Raw genomic sequence first — 22,487 nt, 5'->3', positions numbered from 1 at the left:
AGGGAGACCCGGGCAATGGAGTCCAGCTGTGGCTCTGATAGAGCAGAATGGTTTTGGTCAAGAGCCAATGAGTCTGTCTCTGCCACAAACTCCAGATTATTCCAACAATAGATAATCGTGCTCTAGACACTATGTGTAGCTCTCTCCTTACTTTCTTCCTTAATGCTTGCAATAATCTGATGGCTTTGGGTATTAGTATGCGCAGTTTAGTAGCCTAAGGTCACATAGCTCTGATAGACAAGCTAAGATTTGTACCCAATTCGGATTCCAAAGCCCACCGTACTATGCTGCATTTCTCCAATTAATTCATGTTAAAGTGAAACCATAACCTGACTGAATTGCGATTAAATTGAAAAGATCACCTAACTGCTGCTTCATCCGTAGAGTGCTTTTGAGGTTTTTCCAATTTGAATAATGCACCTATGCAAATTCCCCTGAACTCTTATTTTAATGTGTAGCATAGATCTGAAGAGGTCATGACAGTCCCTTGTACATGAGTGGAGCCTATTCACGGTCTCATCCCTTAAGTCTCGTTAGTGCTAACAAACTAACACAAGTTTGTGTTTGCAGAGGGAACACCTTTCTACCTCACTTTTTCTTTTTAAAGATTTTTATTTATTTATTTGAGAGAAAGAGAGAGAGATAGAAAGTGCAACCAGGAAGGGCAGAGGGAGAGGGAGAGAGAATCTCAAGCAGGCTTCGTGCTGAGCAGAGCCCAACATGGGGCTCAAGCTCAGGACCCTGAGATCACGACCTGAGCTGAAACCAAGAATCAGACGCTTAACCGACTGCACCACCCAGGCGCCCCTATACCTCACTTTTTAAAGACATCTTAAATATATCATTCATTTTATTTTCATAACCCTTTGAACAGTAGAGACATCAGATATGTCCACTCATTAATGAATAACAGTTCAATTTCTTTGTGCAAGGAATGGTGCTAAGCAATAGATGATTATAATTACTTACATATCTCTTATAATTACATACATATCTCTTATAATTACATACATGTATTACATACAGATTTCTTATAATTACATATATGTCTTATATATCTTACATAATTATAAGTACTTATATAAGATACTTACATCTTATATATTACATATATATAAAACTTCATTTAATCCTCAACACCATTTAACAAGTTAAGTGTTTTATTGATGTGGCAATTAAGGCACAGAAGCTTGAATAAATTGACTGAGGCAACAAAGTTGAGCAGTGAAGAAAATAAAGCAGGTCAGGCTACATGAAACTCTCCCAGTAATTTTCCCGAGTTCAAGTTCATAGGTCCTCTTTATTTTTGGTTTTGCCATTATCCTTGCCATATATATTCCTATTCCTCAAAGTACTTAATCACTTGGGGCTTTCATGACTTTCTCTATTCCTGCTTCCCTGCGACTGCATTACACCTTTATTCCATGAGCTCAAATTCCTTGATTTAAATATGTAAACCTAATAATTCAGATTATTTCATACACACATGCCTTGCTATTTAAAACATGAGGTAAACACCTAATTTAGCTGTTTCCTAAAGTAAATCCACAATTTATTGATGCAGAGAAATCCCTAAGCTTCGCCTAAAACAAAAAAGGTATATATTCTATCTAGACACATAGTTGAGATTAGAGAAACATCAATTTCCATTTTAAGTAAGATTTAACTTAATATCTTTTTTTTTTAAGTTTTATTTATTTAAGTAATCGCTACACCCCATGTGTGGCTTGAACTCATGACCTCGGGGTCAAGAGTTGCACGCTCTTCCCACTGAGCCAGCCAGGTACCCCAACTTAGTATCTTCTGTCAAATTTCTGGTGCCATGCTTAGCACAAAATCAAAGACAACTTTAAAAAGGGGGGGGGTGGGTGGGGCTGAAATATTAATTATTTTAAATGAGTCACTCTAAAAGACTTTACTTAGGAATCAAAAAGTGGTGACTTTAATATCTCAGAAATAAAACCCCGATCAATTCGTTCACCAAATCCATTAAGTCTAGTACGAATCTGTTCTGATGTGGGAAGTTGGGAAAAAATGAAACACCCTGAAACTGAACTGGTCACTGGAAAACTCTCTTCCTGGTTTATACTTTAACTATCTAAACGCCAGTTGGACCCTCAGGCAAAACGTAATTTGTAGAAAGATCTGTGGCAGAAACACCGTATTCAACATACAGAACAGACAAGGTGCTGGGAGAGTGAGGATGGATTTTATGTAGTCTGCTACTGATAAATTCAATCCTCTGCACAACTTGAGGCTGAACTCTTTTGTGAGGCTCCTTTGTCAGCTGTGCCTTAAGGCATGCCCCCTAGTAGGTGCTCAATAAAGGTATGTTGGGGGAAAAGAGACAAACCAAGAAACATACTCTTGACTACAGAGAATAAACTGATGGTTACCATAGGGGAGGTGGGGGGTAGGGAGTGGGCATTAAGGAGTACACTTATCAAGATGGGGGGAAAATGATTTTTAAAAAGGGTATGTTGGAAAAATCACTAAGGGCAAAATGGAGTTTGCTGAGGGGTTCTGAGTTCTCACTGCTAACTATAAACTCTAGATGACTTTTGCAACTGGTTTTGCAGGTTATCCAAGCACTAATCTTTTCTTAGCTCTAACATTTAAAGGTAGAAGAGGCAGAGGCATTTTATACTGTGCATGTATCTCTTTGAACTTCCTTAAGTTGACTGGGTGGAGGCTCTACCGTTTTAGGTTGGCCCGTTTGTATGGCACCTGCAATTTCCGCTCTTCTCTTTCCCCCTCTTCCTGGCTCCAAGTCCTGCCAGCTGGACCAACGGGGACCCTGGGAATTCCCTTGTCCCTCAAACCTTGCTTCTGGAGAAAACAGGTAATGTTATGTTTTAAATCACTGCAACGTGAAATCTTCCAGTGGACGCTTTATTTGGATAGAAAAATCTCATCTACGAGAAACGAGTCGGTACGGTCCAGCCTCTGCTCTTTGCCTCTCGCTAAGGCCTCCACGATCACCCGAACCCTCCATCTACGAAGGCTGCCGTTTCCCCGCGGGAGCTGTAGGATTTCTCAAAGCGGCGGCCTCTCCTTCCAGGCCTCACCTCCCACCAGCTCCGCCCCACCCGACCCACCTCATCCCCACTTCGCGCCCCCATTGTCCCCTCGCAGCTGTCACTGCGCACAGATCCCGAGCCCCCGATTGGAAAACTTTCCCGTCACTCAGCCCATGCTCCGGGGCCGGACTCCTCACTCTCTATTCCGAGCCTTAAAAGGTCTAAGGCCGATTTCCGCGAGCCAGCAGGTAAAGCCGCGGCGGAAGGGAGGAAGGGAGGGGCCGCGCGCTCAGGTTGGCCCCGCCTGGCGACGGGGTGCGGCGGGTGGGGGGGGGGGTAGCGCGCCACACCGCCCCTCCCCGACCGTCTGACCGCGCCCTCCCCCGCCACCCCCAAATCCTGATCACAATGCCAGAGCGGCGGAGCCACTCGCGTAACGCAGCCCCGGGACGGCCCAGAAGGCAGTTACCACCGCGAAGCACGGAGGGCGGGGCGAGCCAGGGCGCGGGGAGGGGGTGGGGGGATGTGAAAGGTCCCGGATGTTGCTGAACCGGAGACCCTTCTAGAGGGAGTGACTGGCGCAGGCGCAGAAGGGCCGCACGGAAAGCTAAGGTGGGGGTGGGGAGGAATTTCCTTGCTGGTTTAGAGCAAGAGTGAGCCTGTGGAGGTTGCGGGGGATTCGAGGAGAAGCGAGGTAGGAAGGCAGTGGTGGGAAGGAGGAAAGAAAAAAAAAAAGAAGGAGCTTCCTGCCCAGGCTCACTCTCCCTAGAGCAGAGAAGTTGGAAGCTGAGCTGGGTGGGGAGGAGTGTTGATAACGGGAGAAGTGGTACGCTCCTCCGCTCGCCCTCTAGCGCGGGCGGGCAGGACGCGCGCGCTAGGGAGCGGCGGTTGCACTGGGCCCCCAGAGCTGTGGGCACCAATCAACGGTTGCCATAGCAGCGTTTGACGTCATCGTGCGTGTGGTGCCCCTGCTGTCGGGGCTGGTGATTGGAGGAAACCCCGTGTCTGCGGAGCCGCTGTAGCCTGTGAGCAGCGAGATCCACGGACAGAGTCTCAGCCTCGCCGCTGCCGCCCAGAGACTGCTGAGCCCCGTCCGTCCGCCGCCACCCACTCCGGACACAGGTAAGGGACCCGGCCGCCGCTGCCTAGTCCCACTCCTTCCTTTCCCAGATCAGCCTTCCGAAAGCGTGGGGTTCCGTCCTCGCTCCACAGCGCCTCAGCTCCGCTCGCCCGGCGGTAGCGGCGCTGGGCTGAGGCGGAGTCTCCTCAGGCGGAGACGGGCGGCGGCTTCTTTTCCGCTGGGTTCGGGCGGGCGGCTCGCGGCTGCCTCGGGCTACTTGCTTCCGGATCGACGCCTTGGCCCGGATAAGCGCCCATTCCCGGTCCCAGTCCCCGGGCTGGAAAGGGCGCCCACACGCGAGATCCCCGGGGACCCGCCCGGTCGCCGGCTCCCGGGGGTGACCGAGGCTCCGCTGCGCGCGATCCGTTTCCACCCGCGCCCCCCGCGCCCCTTCCTCGTCGCCGCCCTGCTCCCGCCCGAGATAATGACTGGGCGGCTGCGGGCATTGCAGTGGCGCAGGTGAGGCCGCCCCCTCCCCTCGCCGCCCTCCCCTCCCCCTGCCTCTCCCGCCCGCTCCTCGGCGCAGCCTCCGCGCCCCGCGCTGCGGCTACGGCACCCAGCCCTCCCCCACCCGGGCGGCGGCGCGGCAGCAGGGGATCGGGCCGCGAGCCGAGGCCGGCCCGGAGGCGCCCGCCAGGTACTCTAGGGCGAGGCCTCGTTTCTGGCACGAGGGAGAGTCGGCTCCGGGGTGGGGCAGGCCTGGGACCTGGGGCCGAATTTCCTGGGTTCCTCGGTGGGATGGGGGATGGGGCTGGGTGGTTCCCCCCCCCTCAGGGTGAGTGGGGGGCTCCGAGCCTAGGTGGGATAGAGAGGAGAACGGGGGAAGGTGGTGGGCCGGCGTCTGGCTCTCCTGCTCGGTGGGCTTGAACGGGAGGGTCCCCGTGCTGGCTTTTTAGACGATGTCCCCCTCTTGGGGACGGGTGAGGCTGAGCGTAACAGCCGGCGGTGGCCCAGCTCGCCTGGGTGTGGCTCTTGCCCCCTCCCCCACCTGCTGCAGCTGTCGGGTCCTTATAGACCAAATGAGCACCAGCGGTGTCCGGTGGCGGAGGAGACGCGGGTGGGAGAGTGGGGTGTGTCCGCCGCCCGGCGGGTCGTGGTTCCGCTTCTGCGGGCGGCGCTGGCGTCTCTGCCCCCGGGGCGGGCGCCCCCCCTTCCCCCGGCTCGGGCGGGGGCGCGCTGCTCCTCCCTCTTGCTCTGGTGGGGGGAATTAACACTCAGCGGTAGGTTGGGCTCCTTGACACAGATCCGCCATGACAAAGAGGGAGAATCGGGGACTTGGGCGGAGCCAAAGAGGGGTGGTTGCGGGTAGCGCGCATGCAGGGATTTGCACTTTAAAGTCAAGGTCTGTCCGTTTTCGTTTCACCTCGGTCGACGTCTTACGTCGGTTAAGGGTTAAATGGGTGCGGCGAGTCCTCTCCGCAATAGAGAGGCGAGGCCTTGGAGTACTAGTTACTCTGTGAGAAGCCTAATGCACTTACTTCCCCTTGTACCCGAGGGGTTGGGGAGAGAAACCTTTGTACTGGTTTTTGGTAATTTTTCCTTAGAAGCAGCATTAACCTGAGAGCGTTTTGAGTTCCTGAGGGAAAAATGAGGAATTCAGGAGTGTGTATGGGGGGCCATGAGGTCATAAATTTTAAATAGTTTTGCATTGACACGTTATGCCTCACAAATAAGCTAGCTGATTACTTCTTTACCCTGTTCCATTCGGCTTTTAAAACAGTATTGTGGGATTTCCCTGGGAAGGTAAAGGCTGTGATACTGGGGAGTCAATTCTTAAAGTGACAGTGGCTCTTCTGTTCACCTTTTAATAGTGCACTTCAGGCTGTATACTTATCTTTAAAATCACTTATTCTGTGGGATCAGTGTATGGCTTAGTATCTTTCTGTGCTGTTTTAGCACCTTTCAAAAGGATACCTTTGAGGAAAAGTATAACAGTAAATTAAAAGGTCTAGGGAGCTTTAAAATGAGAGAAAATTAGGTGAGAAGTTATGGTAAAGGCAGCTTGAGTGATTAAATTTTGACTACTGGAAACAATGTAATCTGTATTTAAACTGGAGCAATGACATAGACTCATCACACTAGAAGCACTTAATATACACATTTTAGTGCTCATGTATGATGGTAAGTTGTAGGGCTCATGGATGTGTTTTTTAAGCATGTATGGGTATAACAAGGTACAGGTAATGAGTCTTTAGGGTCTGTTAGCGATTGTGGGTGCTTGTTTTATATTCAGAACACCTTAAATCAAGCAATTTGGCCTATTCTCCCAGAAAATTGTCATGCTGTGATCAGCTGGCAAGTGTTGCCGAGATTAGTGGGTTTGGAGTGGGGGTAATACAAATAAAATTTAAACTTAAAACACTTCTGACAAGAATAGTAGGTGGCATTAAAGTAAAAAGACAGTAATTATATTACACTGACCTGAATCAAGATTCTGGAAGTATGTTAGAGGTTGTAATGTTGTTTGTCAACAGTGCTTTCACTAAAAAAAAAACAAAACAAAACTGCTTAATTGGAATTGAGATTTTGGCCAAGTAAAGTAAGGGTTGGATTTTAAGGTAGCCTCTTTACCTAATGTGCTTTGGCTTTATGTGAAATTAGGATCTTCTGAACAAAGATGGTGTAATGCAATTTTAGTTTTGCTTCTCATTTGCTTTACGTTAATGGCTTTAAATTTGTCCCTTGTGTGCTCAGTATGCCCTCTCCTTTTTTTTCCTATTCTGGTCATCCTTTTGTGAGGCTGCATTAAATTTCTCATGTGAAGACTCTTCCAAAGGCATTTAGATTTGAGGTGTTAATATAACTTATTTACAAAAGGTATAATTTTAAGTCTGTTTATTTTGATGGAAAAATCTAAATACTACTTTTTTTCCCTGCAGAACATCCAGTCATGGATAAAAATGAGCTGGTGCAGAAGGCCAAACTGGCCGAGCAGGCTGAGCGATATGATGACATGGCAGCCTGCATGAAGTCTGTAACTGAGCAAGGAGCTGAATTATCCAATGAGGAGAGGAATCTTCTCTCAGTTGCTTATAAAAATGTTGTAGGAGCCCGTAGGTCATCTTGGAGGGTCGTCTCAAGTATTGAGCAAAAGACGGAAGGTGCTGAGAAAAAACAGCAGATGGCTCGAGAATACAGAGAGAAAATTGAGACCGAGCTAAGAGATATCTGCAATGATGTACTGGTGAGAATCATTCAGTCTAGCTTCATTATAATATAGGGCTCTTATAATGAATATCAAGCGTTAACTTTCAACTTTTTCTTTCTTTGGTTTTTCTTTTCCTTTAAAAAATTGAATGTTCTAAATTTTAACGTCTTCAGGGTGTCATTACTAAAAGGTATTAAAACAGTTGTAGTTAAATTAGTATAAAATAAATGCAGTACTGATTATCAGTTCAGGTAGACTAAAAAAGACTGGTAGTGTATTTTGTACTAACTGAAAAAATAAACTATTATTTCAGTTGTGGTTAGGTATTTGTAGTAGTTATAGAGCTCATTTTCTTAACTGTACATCTGTGGATACAGGAATTTTACATATCTTTTATGTAAGAGAGATGTAATAGACTCATTGTAGACATAATATCCCTCCCTGGTTTAGCCATTATAGTGTAATGAATCAGCTATGCAGAAAACTGTGGCTTCAGAGTTGCTTTTTGCCTCTTCCTGCATTTAAGTGTTAGAAGTCAACTTTGAACACTCACAACCACAATAAAAGATAATGACTAACTCAAACTTGATTTTTCTAGGTTCTACCAAGCATTTTAAGAATTTAGTACCTGCTGTGTTGAAGCACTGCTTCTCTAAAAAGCTTAAAAGAATTGAACATTGCATTTTAGCTAATTTTAATCAAACTTCTTATAAATGATAGCTTTCTTATTCAGAAAAGTTTGAATCTTAGGATAAATTGGTAGGAGACCCAGTCATTTAGCATATAACATGTATACATTAATACTTTTACTTTTTAATGAACCAGGAGTGATTTTACTAAATGATTACCTGTTGGACTTCAAGTTACTACCCATTGGGTCTCAGTATGGCAGGGCTCTTGTATAGAGAGAGTATCCCAATTTCTCTGGACAGGTTACTGATTCTGGGATTCAGAATAGAAATGCAGGTGCACACTTACATGAAACTTGTTCATGGAAGGGCTACTCTCATGAGCAATATAGGATTATTTCTGATGTGGTTTTAGGTTTAGGGCTTTTGTTAAAGTTGTGTTGGTATTAAGAAACCTTTACACAAGTTTTTAATTACTAATGGGATAGCTTTAAGTCCTAAATTATTCTCAAATGATACTTTCTTTAGGCTGTATTTTAAAGAATATTTTTTATCGTAACATGGGCTCACAAGGTCATCTCATGTAGTGTCTGTCTTGGGTGGGGTTTTTTTATCTACATTAATAGGTGTCATTTATTTTTAAGGTGGGAACCATGTTTTTATTAAGGCTAAATAACGAATGTTTATCTTGTGATTTGCTAAGGTAATAATATTTAAAATTCAAAAATGTCTTTCTATAATAATAAAATGTGTTGGGTTTTTTCTCCCTTGCTCTCTTTACAGACTAATACCTCTGTACATATTACTGAATTTTGTTCACTCTCGTGTTTTTCTCCAATTATTACACCTTGTCAGATAATTTTCGTTTTGGTTTCAAAGAGTTTGTTGTAAGTTATAATTTAAGACAAAAGCCAATCTTAGGAATAAAAGGGGATGTAGTAACATTTACTCTTTACTATCAAGTTTCTTTGCTATTCCAGGTAGGTATTTGCATGTTTTCCCTACACCAAGTATAAAAGTTCCTGTCATTGCGAGGATTTTTCTAGGAAAAGACTATAAGAGTTTTAACTTTGCTTTCCTTTGGTTTCCTTTAAAAAATATATATATACATACACACACACACATATATACACACACACACACACACACACACACACTGCATAGGATCAGTGGATGGTAATAACTAGATTAATCTCTAAATAGCTTCTTTGTTGATATGATTATTAAGGGGATTTGATATTGGTGACTACCCATGTTCTCCTTCGGAAGAGTACTGGTCTCTCACCAAGTCTAAATGAAATTTCCACCTTGAGAGTATAGATAAATGAAAGTTTAATTCCTTAACCATACAAAAGCTAAATAAATTTTTGCTTCCAGCCTTGGTCTTTTAGTGATCTAAAAGCATATCTTTTAGCTCTGTTCTGATAGTGATCTTTGTATAGTTCATGCTTACTAACATATAGTATCTACTCAAGTATTTGCTGAATAAATGAACAAAAAGACTTTTGGAAAAGAGGATAATAGAACTAGGTCAGTAGCACTGCTAATTTTCCAAGGCCTTTTCTGTTTCATCTTAGGAAAATTTGGTATTTACAGATAGTGTGGTTCGTTTTCAAGTAGGCCTGTCATCTTTTTTCAAACAGGTCATGTTGGTTCTGGAAACATCTTGCATAAAATTCCTTTTCCCCCTTTGAGTAAAATGGAAGAATAAAACATAGCAGAACTGACATTTCTCCTAGAGAAAGGACTTTTTGATGTATTTGGTGATTAGTGAATGTTTGCCTTAATTCTATTTTAAGGTCTTACATGGTAAAAAATAAAATCATTATTTTTATTCTAGTTTTTTTCTGAACTTTGATTCCCACCCCCCCACCCCCCCGTTTAAGAAAAATGAGCCCGTAGTCCCTTTCTGGAATTAATGTTACTGATCTGTTGCATCAGTGATGAACCAGGCTTCATTGTGCTATTGAGCATCTGTATCATACTGGCCAAGACCTCTTCCCATAAAAAGGAGCTAAGTTTTTCTGAAGAGCTCTTTAGTCTTTTATTAAATGGTGACTGCCTTTCTGGTAATGAGCATTCATCAAGTGTTTGTTTAATTAATATCATTTACTAAGCAGTGAAAGGGTAGTCTTGTTACTTTGTGCAAGAGTTAGAGAGCATTACTGTGGAGAATGATCACAGGCATGGTCTTTACAACATGGACTTCTTTCTCTTTTTGCAAGAGAACTTGGAGTTCTTCCTTGTGTTGTTAATTTGAAGTTTGCAGTATGTGAACTAATGAAATCTGCCTTTCCTGCCACATCTTAAACGAAAAGCTCTCTTGGTAGTGGGGCAGGGACTCAACACTAGTGATCTCTACCAACTCCTCTGCATAAATCCACAAGAGAAGTCAAAAACTGAATAGTTTTGTCTTGAACGTGAAATGACAAAATACATACTAGAAAATACAATTCCAGCTCAAAGAAGAATGTAGTGGTGTAAAAAGAATACCACGTTTTGAGTCAGACCAACTTTTTACCATCTGATAGTTGAAAGGTCTAAGGAAATGATTCACTTCCTCTGAGAAAACGGAGTTCAGTTAAATGACAGTAATGTCTACCCCATAGGATTGTTACGGAGAATGAAAACCAGGAATCTCTTAACTCTCGAGTCCAGGAATGGGATTTAAAAGATCCAAGAAGCCTTAAAAACTCTATTTTTGTGGGGCAGAGGGTCCATACTGACCAGTAAATTTTCCAGTTTCATTAAAAAATTTGAAAGCCACTGGTACAAGGCAAAAAAACAGTTTATAAGAGGTGAAGTAGTAAAATCCTCAATCTAGCATTTGTAACAGTTGGCAACAGTAGTTGTGTAATAGTTATTCAATTAACTTGAGTTCTATTTTATTATGCTTCTCTACATTTTTATTTGCCCAAGGCAGTTATAAGGTGGTGTTGCTGGGCACTGGTTTTTATCTGTAGCCTACAGAACTACCGTTAAGCAGGAACAAGGTAGGAAACCAGGTAGCTTTGGGGGCTTTGCTGGTCTGAATATATTAATATGTGCCTTGGGCTTTAAAAACCACCAAATGGAATTGTAAGCTGACAATCACTAGGCAGCTTATTTATTGGAATAAGGGCATCTCTAAAGAATTCTACAGTGTTATACTCATCTTTACTACCTAATATATTTACATGTTTTTGTCAAAAGGCTTTTGGCATGTTTGAAAATAAAAAGACCTTTTGTTGCATAGTAGATAGCTACAGTCCCTTCCAGGGGGGAGTACATTGGACAAAGTCTTTTTGATAATAAAATTCATTTTTTTTTGAAGAGTTATGAAAGCAGTAAGTATTGCACCTGGTGAGGTGTTTTATACAGTTGGAAAGTCTGAGGTGTATGATGTGGAAATGAAATAAAGGAATGAAAATAGGCTGGCTGGTGGGAAGGGGAAGAATAACCAACAACCCGATTAAGAGCAACAGGCTACCTATCCTTTTTTAGTATAGCAGTACTTCACTAAGAATGCCTTTCTGCCTGTTCTAGTAAAAGATAGAGATGATGTGGAGATGTTTAGTTTTAGTGATGAGCTGTGAAGATGATGATGATGATGATGATGATGATGATGATGAAGAATATGTCAAAAGAAAACTAAGGAAGAGTTTAAAGGATTCGAAATTGGGATTAGAGTGAAAAACCCAAGTTAAAATTTCAAGAATAGGAAGTACAGGCACACTTATAAAATAATGATTCAACTCTTAATCTACCCAAGAAAAAGAAAGACATCATGTGCGGCCCCCACAGAGGCATTTTGAATTAGAAGGGTGGAAAATAAACTGCCTTTAAGTTATAATAGCTCATCAAGAGTAATTTTGCTTTTCATTTTTTCTTTTAAGAACACTCAGCTTTATAGTAAAGAAATCCTAATGGTAACACCTCAATAGTGGTACAGTAGAAGCATCCTAATCGGTTAATTGAAAAGTAGTTTATATGATCATACTTGTTTGAAACATTTGTTTTAAATTAAAATGTAGATGTATATGTTCATTTGTCCATTTTTAACGTGAGGCCAAGCCTTTTCAAATAATTTGCTAACTACCCCATCAATGTATCCTTTATAAAATACAGTTTGAGTCTGCATAATAGAGTGAGAACTTAAATGTTTAGTAAGCAGTAGGTTCAGAATCCTTCTAGAAATGTGTAATTTTTTCTTGTCTTTTAGTTGTCCAACCCAAGCTATTTTTCTACATGTAACTCCTTTTAAAAACTAGTTGTTTCCTCCCCTCCCCCCAAATCCTTAGTTCTTCTAAAGCACTCCATTTCGTTACCATAGTAACATATCTTTTCACACTTGTATTTCCCAATATTTAAATAACATTTTAAGTAATTATAGCTAGTATAGTGGCATGGTTTTGGAAACAAATATCGGACTGTTAATTGGATATCTTAACAAATATCAGTAATTGCTGATAGAAGCTGAGGGGGATTCCAGAGAGTAGCCGAAAAATCTGTCCTCAAGCTTTTAGCCTAAGTCATGGGCATGTCAGGTTTGTTTACCTGGGAGTGAAGAGTATAGTGTAATTCAGATTATCAATTAAGTGAAATTTGTTTAATCCAGCACATTAAGGTTTTGTAGAAGAGTTGTTGCATTCTAGACCGTTCTATTAGAACATTAGGTGGGGGGAACATTGCTTCCTTTAAAAGGCTTTTTCAATAATTTTGCAAGAGATGAGACAAGGAGAGATGGGTACTACTGGTTAGATTATACCTGCTATTACACATACCAATACATACCTAGTATGAGGTTATAAACTAAGGAGTGGGGGATTTCAAAGACCATGGGAAAAGGTTGGGCCCTGGAAAGTGACACCAAATTTTGCCTCTTAGAAGGTGGATTGGTAGACATGCAGAAATAGTTGTTTTTATAAGGAGAATCAGCTTTTAGAATTTTACAAATTTTTTGAAGATTTGATCTGGTTCTTTGGACTCATTTTCTTTTACTAATATCAATACATTCTCAGTGCCCATATAATGGATATATAGTTAATCATTGTTTATACATTAATCTTGTTTTTATGCTTGGAACTTTAACCTATGAAAGACAGGGTTTTTTCCCCTATGGATATAGTATCTTTTCATATCTGGTAAGTGGTTCTAGCATATAAAAGGAACCCAGTATATGCAGTGGTTTTGCCTTCATAATACCGAGTTAAATGTTATCGGGCTTTTGGTATTAATTTGACTGCACATTTTTTATCCCAAAGTAGATGATCTTTGGCACATTCATAGTGAATAATGTGTATGGATATGAGAAATTCTCTTTTAAAAAAGTTAAAATTAGAGGTCTTCTGATGTCAGCCACATTAAAAAAAAACTTATGCATTGAAATTATAATAAGTGTTAGAATTTTTTCACCCCCCCCCCAATCTCTAAGATGCCCATTGTGATTTCATCCTGGGTCTTGTAGTTTCTTTTAGTTTGATGGTTTTACATTGAGAATAAACAGTGCTCTTTAGGGGATTTAGAATTGCTGTAAGTTTCAATATGCCAAAAGCCAGATTTCATCTTTCTTTTGAAGTTACCTGTCCTTTCTGTCGGCTTAATTTTGGCAGTTCTGTGCTGAATACAGTTCTTACTATTTCTGTAAAGCACTGATTACCTTCTGTCCTTCTGTTCGATCTTTGCCAAAATCCCGTACATAGAGCCTTTGGCTCTAGTTTGGTCTTACCACTGTCCCTGATACAAGCCATTGCTGATTCCCATCTCTATGGCTCCTGAGGGTTTCTGCTTCATTACTCTGATTTAGAATTTACTTCTATCTTCATTTTTTTTTTTTCAACCTCAGAGGATTGGCTCCATTCCTTCATTCTCCTTGAAAACAGGATGGACCATTGATGTTTGTGGTATTTAATTTGATCAGTATTTTTTAGGTAGCACAGATTTTAATTTGGCCTGGGAGGACTGGAGTGTTTAGCCACCATATCTCCACAGTTTCCATGGTATTAGGCACATTTCTGTGTAACAGGTCATTCTTCTTTTGTTCTTTCTGAATGAAAAACATGTATCTGTAAAAATGTAGTACCAGTTGTCATTTGTCATTGATTTAGTTTTGCATTTTCTGGTAAGATATGTGACATAAGTAGTAATGTGGTATAGAATAGTCTTTTTTTTTTTTTTTTTAAGATTTTATTTATTTATTTGACAGAGCACAAGCAGGGGGAGCTGCAGACAGAGGGAGAGGGAGGAGCAGTCTCCCCACTGAGCAGGGAGCCTGATGAGGGGCTTACTCCCAGGACCCTGGGATCATGACGTGAGCCGCACACTGACACTTAACCAACTGAGCCACCCAGGTGCTCTATAGAATAAGTCTTAAATCTTGGCAGAGTTCACTCTTGTTTTCTCTTGGCTTATTTGTTTATTGCTACAGTGTGGCTCTTGAGGCAACAAAGCATGGATATATAGCTGATTTGGTATCAGTATGATCCTGTGATGTGGACGTGCCCACTTGTTTCTACTCGAATAGATGACTAAAAGATTTCAGCATATAAACTTGTGACTTTCTTTTGATAGAATTTGTTGTGAGCATTCTTCCCTTCTCCCCCAAATAAAAATACCACTTACAGTAGTGTTAGCCACAGGTAGGATGGCAAGGTAAGAGTGTAAAGACAGTCTGTCAGCTGTTAATACAGAGTTAAATAGACCAAAATAAGACTTTATTCAGTGGGTTGACCTGTATGCTTGTTCATTTTTTTTTTTTAATGTAGGGAAAGACCCTATTGCATTTAATTTGCAAGGAGTGCCCAATTTTTCTTGTATTGGGATTTCATTTACTTGGATTGTTTAATGAGTAGTTAAAAACATTTTTTAGTGGAGGTTAATTCCCATCTTGAAAACAAATTTTGGGATCTAAGAGGGTTTTTTGTTTGTTTTTGTTTTAAATTAGTATTACCAAGGAACCCAGTCTGAGTGGAGTGTGTCTCATCTTAATTGGTTAAGTACAAATGCTTTTCTGAGAAAAATCTACTTGTTGGTCCAGGACTCATGAACTGTCCACTCATAATTTTTTGCTTCTTAAAACGTATAGTAAACACCATTGTCCAGAGTTTAGGAGGGCATAGACATACTTGGATCACATTTAACCCAGGGACATTTGGTAAAATCCTACCTTTAAAGTGCGATTCTGTGAAATTGACAGTCGAGGGCAGTATTATATATGGGCTGGCTGTAGTGTACCTAGAACAAATTCTCAGTTCAGTAATTTGAGTACTTTACTACTGTGTTTGGTAGATGTTCGGAAATAGGACATCCTAAAGTGATTGTGTTCTTTGTTATGAGTAATGACTTTTCCCTCCACTCTCCCTTTTGGTAGTTTTCATCTGATAGAGGGGCTTTTCGTCAGACTTAATTAGATCACAGGGATAAGACTTGAAGAATAATCTTGTGTAATTTTTTAAAAATAAAGGAAACTCAAGTGTATACTACCTTACTTTAAGGGGATGATAGAATCTAGCACAGGCTATGCAAACTTCCGGGGTTTGAAATTTTTATTCATATTATAACTTCGGGCAAGTTATTCCATCTCTGTGACTCTATTTCCACATCTTCAAAATGGGAATGATGATAGTATCTACCTCAAGGATGTTTTGAGAATTACTGAGTTAACACACACCCATGGTGATATTAAATAGCAAATATACTGCTTACCTTTTTTTGTATCTCTGCTATCGCTTCCGTGTGGCTTGACTTATTTTGAGGTTAAGTGTAAGAATTTTAATTAACTGCTTAAATTCCTTATATTTAATATTTATTTTGTAAGTTCCCTGTACTATCGAAAAGTAAATATAATAAATAATAAGAGCCCCTGCTCTTAAGTAATCTTGACAATTTAGGGAAGTGGGCACATACACAAATAATATAACAGAAGGACTTCATGTTGGCTAATTATGAAAGAGCTGGTCTTCACCTTTTTTTATAAAGCAACTGATAAAATCTAGTCCCACTGGGGAGTTTATAATAATATACAGCATGCGTGTGCAAGTTTAAAAAACTATAAAAAATGAGGTGTTTTAAACAAAAAGTGTTGTGGAAATTTTGAGAAATGGAGCCTTGGTTGGTGGTCAGCCTGGGTCAAGATTGATGCCAACTATAAAAAGGGTTCTGCATCAGGGAAGAAGGAGGAAAGCCCCCAAGCATGTTAGAACAGTTTGAACAGTTATCACTTGGTTCCTCTGTAAGTTCTTTTTGGTACTTTCTGCCATTTACCATTTTATCATTAGGAGCTACATTTTGAATATGAGGTAAAACATTGATTATCCTGGGATTATTTTGCCCAGTATTAAGGATCCAAAGGCAGACAATTCTCTGAACCTGATTTAGTTTAGCAATTTTTCGTCCCACTTACTGTGAGTCCTTTCACCCAGTTGATTTTTTAAAGACATGCATACAAAATGTTTTAGAACACCAGGCTTTTTATCAGCTTTGAGTTTTCTGCAGATACCTTTTGATTGATTTTGGGAAAAATTCAAGGAGCAGCTACTCTGTGATCCCATCCTTGAAGTTAAGCGGCTCTGTCTTTTCATATTAGATGACCTTATTCATAGGACACTTAAAATTTTAGTCTTGTAGGTCAACATTGCATAGAAAAGTGAGTTTATGTCAAAATGTCTGCAAATTAATTCTTGACATGGCCTGATTCATTAGCATTTCTGGTAGAGCATTTTCCTAATTGGTTGGTTGGAAGCAACTAAATGAAGTTGCAGTTGAAAGAGGCCATTCCAGCCACAAGGGGGAGCAAGAGACTAATTTCTGAGTCGATGGGCCCCTATTGCAACAAAAAGCCTGCTTTTGTTTTAGAATTTTAGATCTAGGAATGATAAAAGACTCAGTGGCTCTGCCGAATAAAGTGAAAGTTCTGAGAAAATTCTCTGCACAAGGGAGTTGCGCAAGACTATAAATTTAAACTCATACAATGTGCTGTAAAATGGGAATTAAATTTCCTATTGAGGGTGTTATTAAAAATGTCTTCGGGATGTTATGAGTTTTGTAATAAAATAATAAAATAAATTGGGAGTTGAACTATAGAATCATTGAATTTTAGGCTTGAAACAGCATCCATCCTAGGTTTTTTTATTTTTACAGATAGGAAACTGAAGCTCAGAGGCTCAGTGACTTACATTATTAGGTCATACCAGAAACATAATATTTTGTCTCTTACTGCATCACCTTAGTTGTAGATTGAGACATGATGTTTACTGTGCTATAAATGTATGAGTTTTTAGGAGGGATTGAGGATTGTCAGAATAACTGGATAAAATTACCACTTTAATTTCATTAAAAACAATGGCTTCAGTTTTAGACTATGTTTTAGGATTCTGTACTTAAATGAAAATAATGAGAATCTCATTTGAAAGGCTTTGTGCCTCAATTTCCTTCCCCCTTTTCTCTTTTAACACTGGCATTTTTTATGGATGAACTGTATGAAAGTAGAATATCTGCATCCTAACCTCTCTTCATTTGTTTTCATGGAAGAGGGCCATGGTAGCACAATCTAAATCAGGAATGGGTTATGAGAGCTTGATCTTTCCCATTCACATATTTGGTGAGGTCAAGTCAAAGGAGACATACTGTAGCCATATTTTCAAATTGCAGTCCATAAATGTCTCATTATAGGTTCTTTTGTTTTGATATTCTGGGGCTATTTACTATTTGCTAATGACATTTTATGTATATTTATCTTACCGGAAATTAAATTTAGCGCCATTAGTGGAAAACTGTCTAAGAAAAAGTGGGAGCCTCCTTTCTACCCCTCATATTTTTGTTTACAAATGTATCGGCACTTGTTTTTGTGCTATTTTTATCCTAAATAAAAATTTACTAATCCAATAAGGAAGTTTGAAAAACAATTGAGCACAAGAAGGGTATGAGGGTGAAGAGCAAACTCACTGGTATTGTCGTGTTCTAGAAATAGTCAATATTAAAAAGGATTTTTCTTTAAAACTTATTTTTATATAATAGTAAATAATCAAAAGGGAAAATAACCTTTTTTACATAGGTAGTTAAATTCCTTCTAACCAGTTACCTTTTTAACTTTTCATTTTGAAATAATTTCAAACTTAGGGGAAAAAATGGAAAAATAGTATGAAATATTTCCTGTATATCCTTTACCCGATTCCCTAAATATTAACATGTCCTATATAACCACAGTATAATTATCAAAATTAGCATTTTGTAAAATAACTGATAAAATAAATTATATAACCTATAGAATTTATTCACAGATAGTACCACTTACAACCTCCTAATTCAGAGTACTGACCTATTATTTTGTTGACTGTCCCTCAATATGGATTTTTCTGGTGAGTTCTTATAATTCAGATTGTGTGTTATGGGAAGAATTCCATTTCCTGGAAGTGATATTGTGCCCTCTGGGAGACACATGATATTGTCCTGTTACTTAACCAATATATCTAGATATAGGACATTAGTTTAAACCACTGAGGACTTGTGGAATCACCCTGTGATACAAAAATATTATCAGTTGAGTTTTTTTTAAGATAGATGCCCCATAGCATGATTGTTTTGTTAAAGGTTATGAACTGAATGTATTTTTGCCAGGGTACTTTCTAAATGGATTATGTCCTTTTCTGATGGATTACTCTTTGAAAAGAGGAAGATATCCCAGTTCTATAACTTGTAATTTTGCTTCGAAATACATAGTTCATTAGCTAGCTGGCTTCATGTATTCTGATTGGCAAGCCCAAATCACAGCACATAGGCCAGGGATTTAATTTAAGTGCATAGTCACTGTTCTTTAGGGCTGAAATAAATGTATAACTACTTTATAGTGGGTGTTAATTTTTTGGAGTTTAGTCTAAGGAACCCTTCGGCTGTAAATTCTGATTCTCATTTAAGAAAGAAAAGGGAAAAAAAGTGACCTTGAATTTAAAGAAAATCTAAGAAATAGTGGTGGGATAGGAAGTGCATTAGAGAAGTTTTCCTGGGATAAAATTGGAAGGGAGGTTTTGAAATTAATGTTGGAGTGAAATGCAGGAAGACTTTATCTCTGGATTTTTGTCTCCCTTAACCTCCGTCAGGGTCATTACATAGAACCCTGGAGCTTATCCAGGGGTCCTGCAAGCATATTAGGATATATACGTACCTAGCCTGCCCCTTGGCTGCTGTTTCTGAATATAGTTGACCCTTGAACAACGTGGGGGTTGGGGTGCAGACCAACCCCTCATGCGGTTGAAAATTGTGTAACTATTGACTCCCCCAAAATTTAACAGCCTACCGTTGACTGGAAGCCTTACCAGTAACATAAATAGTCTGTTAACACATAGTTAGTATGTTATATGTGTTGTACACTGTATTCTTAAACTAGAGAAAATGTTACTAAGAGAATCATAAGGAAGAGAAAATACATTTATAGTACCTTACTGTAAAAAAAATCCACTTATAGGTGGACCCATGCAGTTCAATCCTATGTTATTCAAGGGTCACCTGTACATGTGTTTATAACACCCAGACACTTGTCATTTTTGAGCAATTTCTTAGGTCTTTAGAGAACCAGAGTATTTTTTTTTCTCTTTTTTTGCAGAATAATCATTATCTAATATACAATACGAACCTTAAGAATTTTTACTATGTTTTAACTAGAAGTTTGGTCAGATGATGAACTCTTCATAGTCTTCAGGTGTCTGAGCTAAGATTTACTCAAGATTATTCTAGGTTTCTTCTGTTCTATTAAAATGAAGCTGTTTGAATTGTGCATGTGTAATTCAGCCTAGGGATTTAATATTTAAGTACCTAATACGTATAAAACTTATGTTTTTAAAGAGCCTAACCTGTAGTAGGTTAAGAATAGATATGTATGGGACGCCTGGGTGGCTTAGTTGGTTAAGTGGCTGCCTTCAGCTCAAGTCATGATCCCAGGGTCCTGGGATGGAGTCCGGCATCAGGCTCCCTGCTCAGTGGGGAGCCTGTTTCCTCCCTCTCTTTCCTGCTTGTGCTGTCACTATTTCTGTCTCTCTTAAATAAATAAATAAGATCTTAGAAAAAAAATAGACATGTATTGAAAAGTTAAAATTTTTTTGTTTTAAATTTAATTACTCTGGATAATAATGTAGATGTTGGAGAGCATAGGATATGAAGTAAAAAAAAATAAAAAGTTTCTGATTTTGTCCTCCCTGTTCAGAGGTAATCTGTATTAGTTTAGTCTTATTTTTATCCTGGGAATTTATGGTTCCTATGCAAACAGCTCTATCCTTGAAGAAGACACATGAGTTACGATTGTATACAAAGTATCATGGGGGCACCTGGATGACTCCGTAGAGTATGGGACTCTTAATTTCGGGGTTGTAAGTTTGAGCCCCACGTTGGGTGTAGAGATTACTTAAAAGTAGATCTTTGAGAAACAAAACCAACACCCCCCCAAGTATTCTGTAAGTTGTGCACACACAGGCACATGTGTGTACACGTGCACCTTGCTTGGTGTATGTCTTATGCCTCATCCCATATCCACACACACCTCATTTTTTAAAATGTTTTGTAGTGTTATATATGGGTGTAATATAATTTATTTAACTAGTCCATTATTGACAAATTAGGATCTTTCCTTCTTTTCTTCTTTAATTTAAAGCTCTTGGAGTATCTGGGTGGCTCAATTGGTTAAGCATCGAACTCTCGATTTCAGCTCAGGTCATGATCTTAGGGTTGTGGGATTGAGCCCTGTGTTGGGCTCTGCTCAGCACGGAGTCTGCTTGTCCCTCTGCCTCTGCTCCAGTCCCTGCTTGTGCTCACTTGCTCATTTGCTTGCTTGCTCTATCTTTAAAATAAAATCTTTTTTTTTTTAAAAGCTCTTCACAGAACACTAGAGGTATAGAAAACATAGGCCTAAATTGAATAGTTTTTTGAGAATTAGCTTTAGGGAGAACGTAGAATTAGAGCTGGATATTGAAAGGTGGATGGTATTTAGCACAGGTTACTTTAAATCAGTAGTTCTTAAGTGTGATGTGTGGACTCCTTTTAGAGGGGGTCCATGAGGTCACAATTACTTTCATGATAATACTGTCACCATTGACTCTTCACTGTGTGGACATGAGCACTGATGCAAAAACTGCTAGTCCCAATACTAATAAAGATAGTGGCACCATACTGCATTAGTAATTTATATATTCCTCACCACTACCCATCTAGTTTTTTTGGGGGGTGGATACTGGCTTTACTTACTGTCCTTGAAGCTATAAAATCATTAATAGCCCTTACAAGAAGTATAGCAATTATTTCCAGGAAAAATTTGTGTGATTATTTGAATCATGAGCTGAACTAGCTGCTCCCTTATTTTCCCCCCATTGGCAGACATCTTGAAAATGAAGAAGTGAGCTTATCACTTTAAGGAAAACAAATGGTATTTTTGACCAGTGATAAAAGTTAAGCTTTGAAGCACAAATGAGAATTTTTGAAAACTTGTATCCACTTCCATGATCTTGACAGCTTTCCAAATTTTTTAATGAGTATAAACCAGTCCTTAAACCAAAAATCTTTAAACCTTAAATATGGAACATTTATTGTTATTACTTAGGTTTTTTCCTAGAACGTGTATCTGTTTTTTTTTTTTTTTTCTTTAAGATTTTATTTTTTTATTTGGAGAGAGCACAAGAGGGGGGAGCGGTAGGCAGAGGAAGAGGGAGGAGCGGGGAGCCTGACATGGGGCTCGATCCTAGGACCCTGGGATCATGACCTGAGCTGAAGGCAGATGCTTAACCGACTGAGCCATCCAGGCGCCCTGAAAGTGTATGTTTAGAGAGAAATAGTAAGTACTACGGTTGGGAGGAATAAGTTAGTATTTTTTAAATGTAAGGAAATTAGATCACTTAAGAGGAGGAGAGTCTGGAACTAAGGTGGGTTTCTGGGATGTTGGTGGGTTGGCTGGTTAAGGTATCATTAATTATGTATAGTGCACGTATTTCCTGTAACAACTTATTTACTTGATTAGTTTAGACAGTACTTGAAAGAAAATAGTTGGTTAGAGAATGTTGGTTCAGATTAGACTGTTCTCTCCTCCAAAGGGTATCCCTTCTTGTTCTGTTCTAAAGCCTTTCTATGTATTATTGCATTTAATCCTCTCAACAACCTTGTGTATTATATCTACTAATAATATCTCCCTTTTACAGATGAGAAACCTGAGGCCCAGGGAGATTTCAGAACTTTGTCAAGATGGTGCAGCTAGTAAGCAGTGAACTGGGATTTGAATTTAGGCAGTAGGCAGTCTGTCTACATAGCTTACGCACTTTACAAGTCTGCTGTAAAAAGAATAATTAAGGAAAATGTTACTTTTCCTTTGATACAACAGTCCTGTTTTAAAATGAAAGCTTTTTGCACATTATTTCGCCCCTCTTAATAGTTACACAAATTTAGATTATTGAACTCAAAAGTGTTAAAAATGAGATTACAAGAGCACTAAAGCAGATTTTTGAGTGTCAAGATCTCATATGTTATATCTAAATAGAGTGCCTGCTCTGTCAGGAACTGCGATTGGTGCCTTTCTATTCATACTCTCATTTAGACCTCATAGCAGCCTTTTGGAGTAAATT

General features: G+C 39.8%; 1 protein-coding gene across 3 annotated transcripts in view; it reads left to right on the top strand.

Moving 5' to 3' along the window:
• Positions 1–2,981: 2,981 nt before the first annotated feature.
• YWHAZ (tyrosine 3-monooxygenase/tryptophan 5-monooxygenase activation protein zeta) overlaps positions 2,982–22,487 on the top strand; it is a 30,941-nt gene continuing 11,435 nt past the window's right edge. The window contains exons 1-3 of one of the 3 annotated variants that reach the window (XM_048212714.2): positions 2,982–3,268; positions 3,960–4,142; positions 7,020–7,324. In XM_048212714.2, the coding sequence (XP_048068671.1) occupies positions 7,031–7,324 (294 nt within the window). In that variant the 5' untranslated portion in view covers positions 2,982–3,268; positions 3,960–4,142; positions 7,020–7,030. Of the gene's footprint in view, positions 3,269–3,547; positions 3,633–3,956; positions 4,143–7,019; positions 7,325–22,487 lie in introns of those variants that run through there. The other 2 variants (XM_026495628.4, XM_048212713.2) reach the window with 2 other exon arrangements.

The sequence above is a fragment of the Ursus arctos genome, unplaced genomic scaffold (assembly GCF_023065955.2).
Source record: "Ursus arctos isolate Adak ecotype North America unplaced genomic scaffold, UrsArc2.0 scaffold_6, whole genome shotgun sequence".
Taxonomy (NCBI): domain Eukaryota; kingdom Metazoa; phylum Chordata; class Mammalia; order Carnivora; family Ursidae; genus Ursus; species Ursus arctos.
Note: the sequence above shows the minus strand (reverse complement) of the source record. Positions and strands in the feature narration are given on the sequence as shown.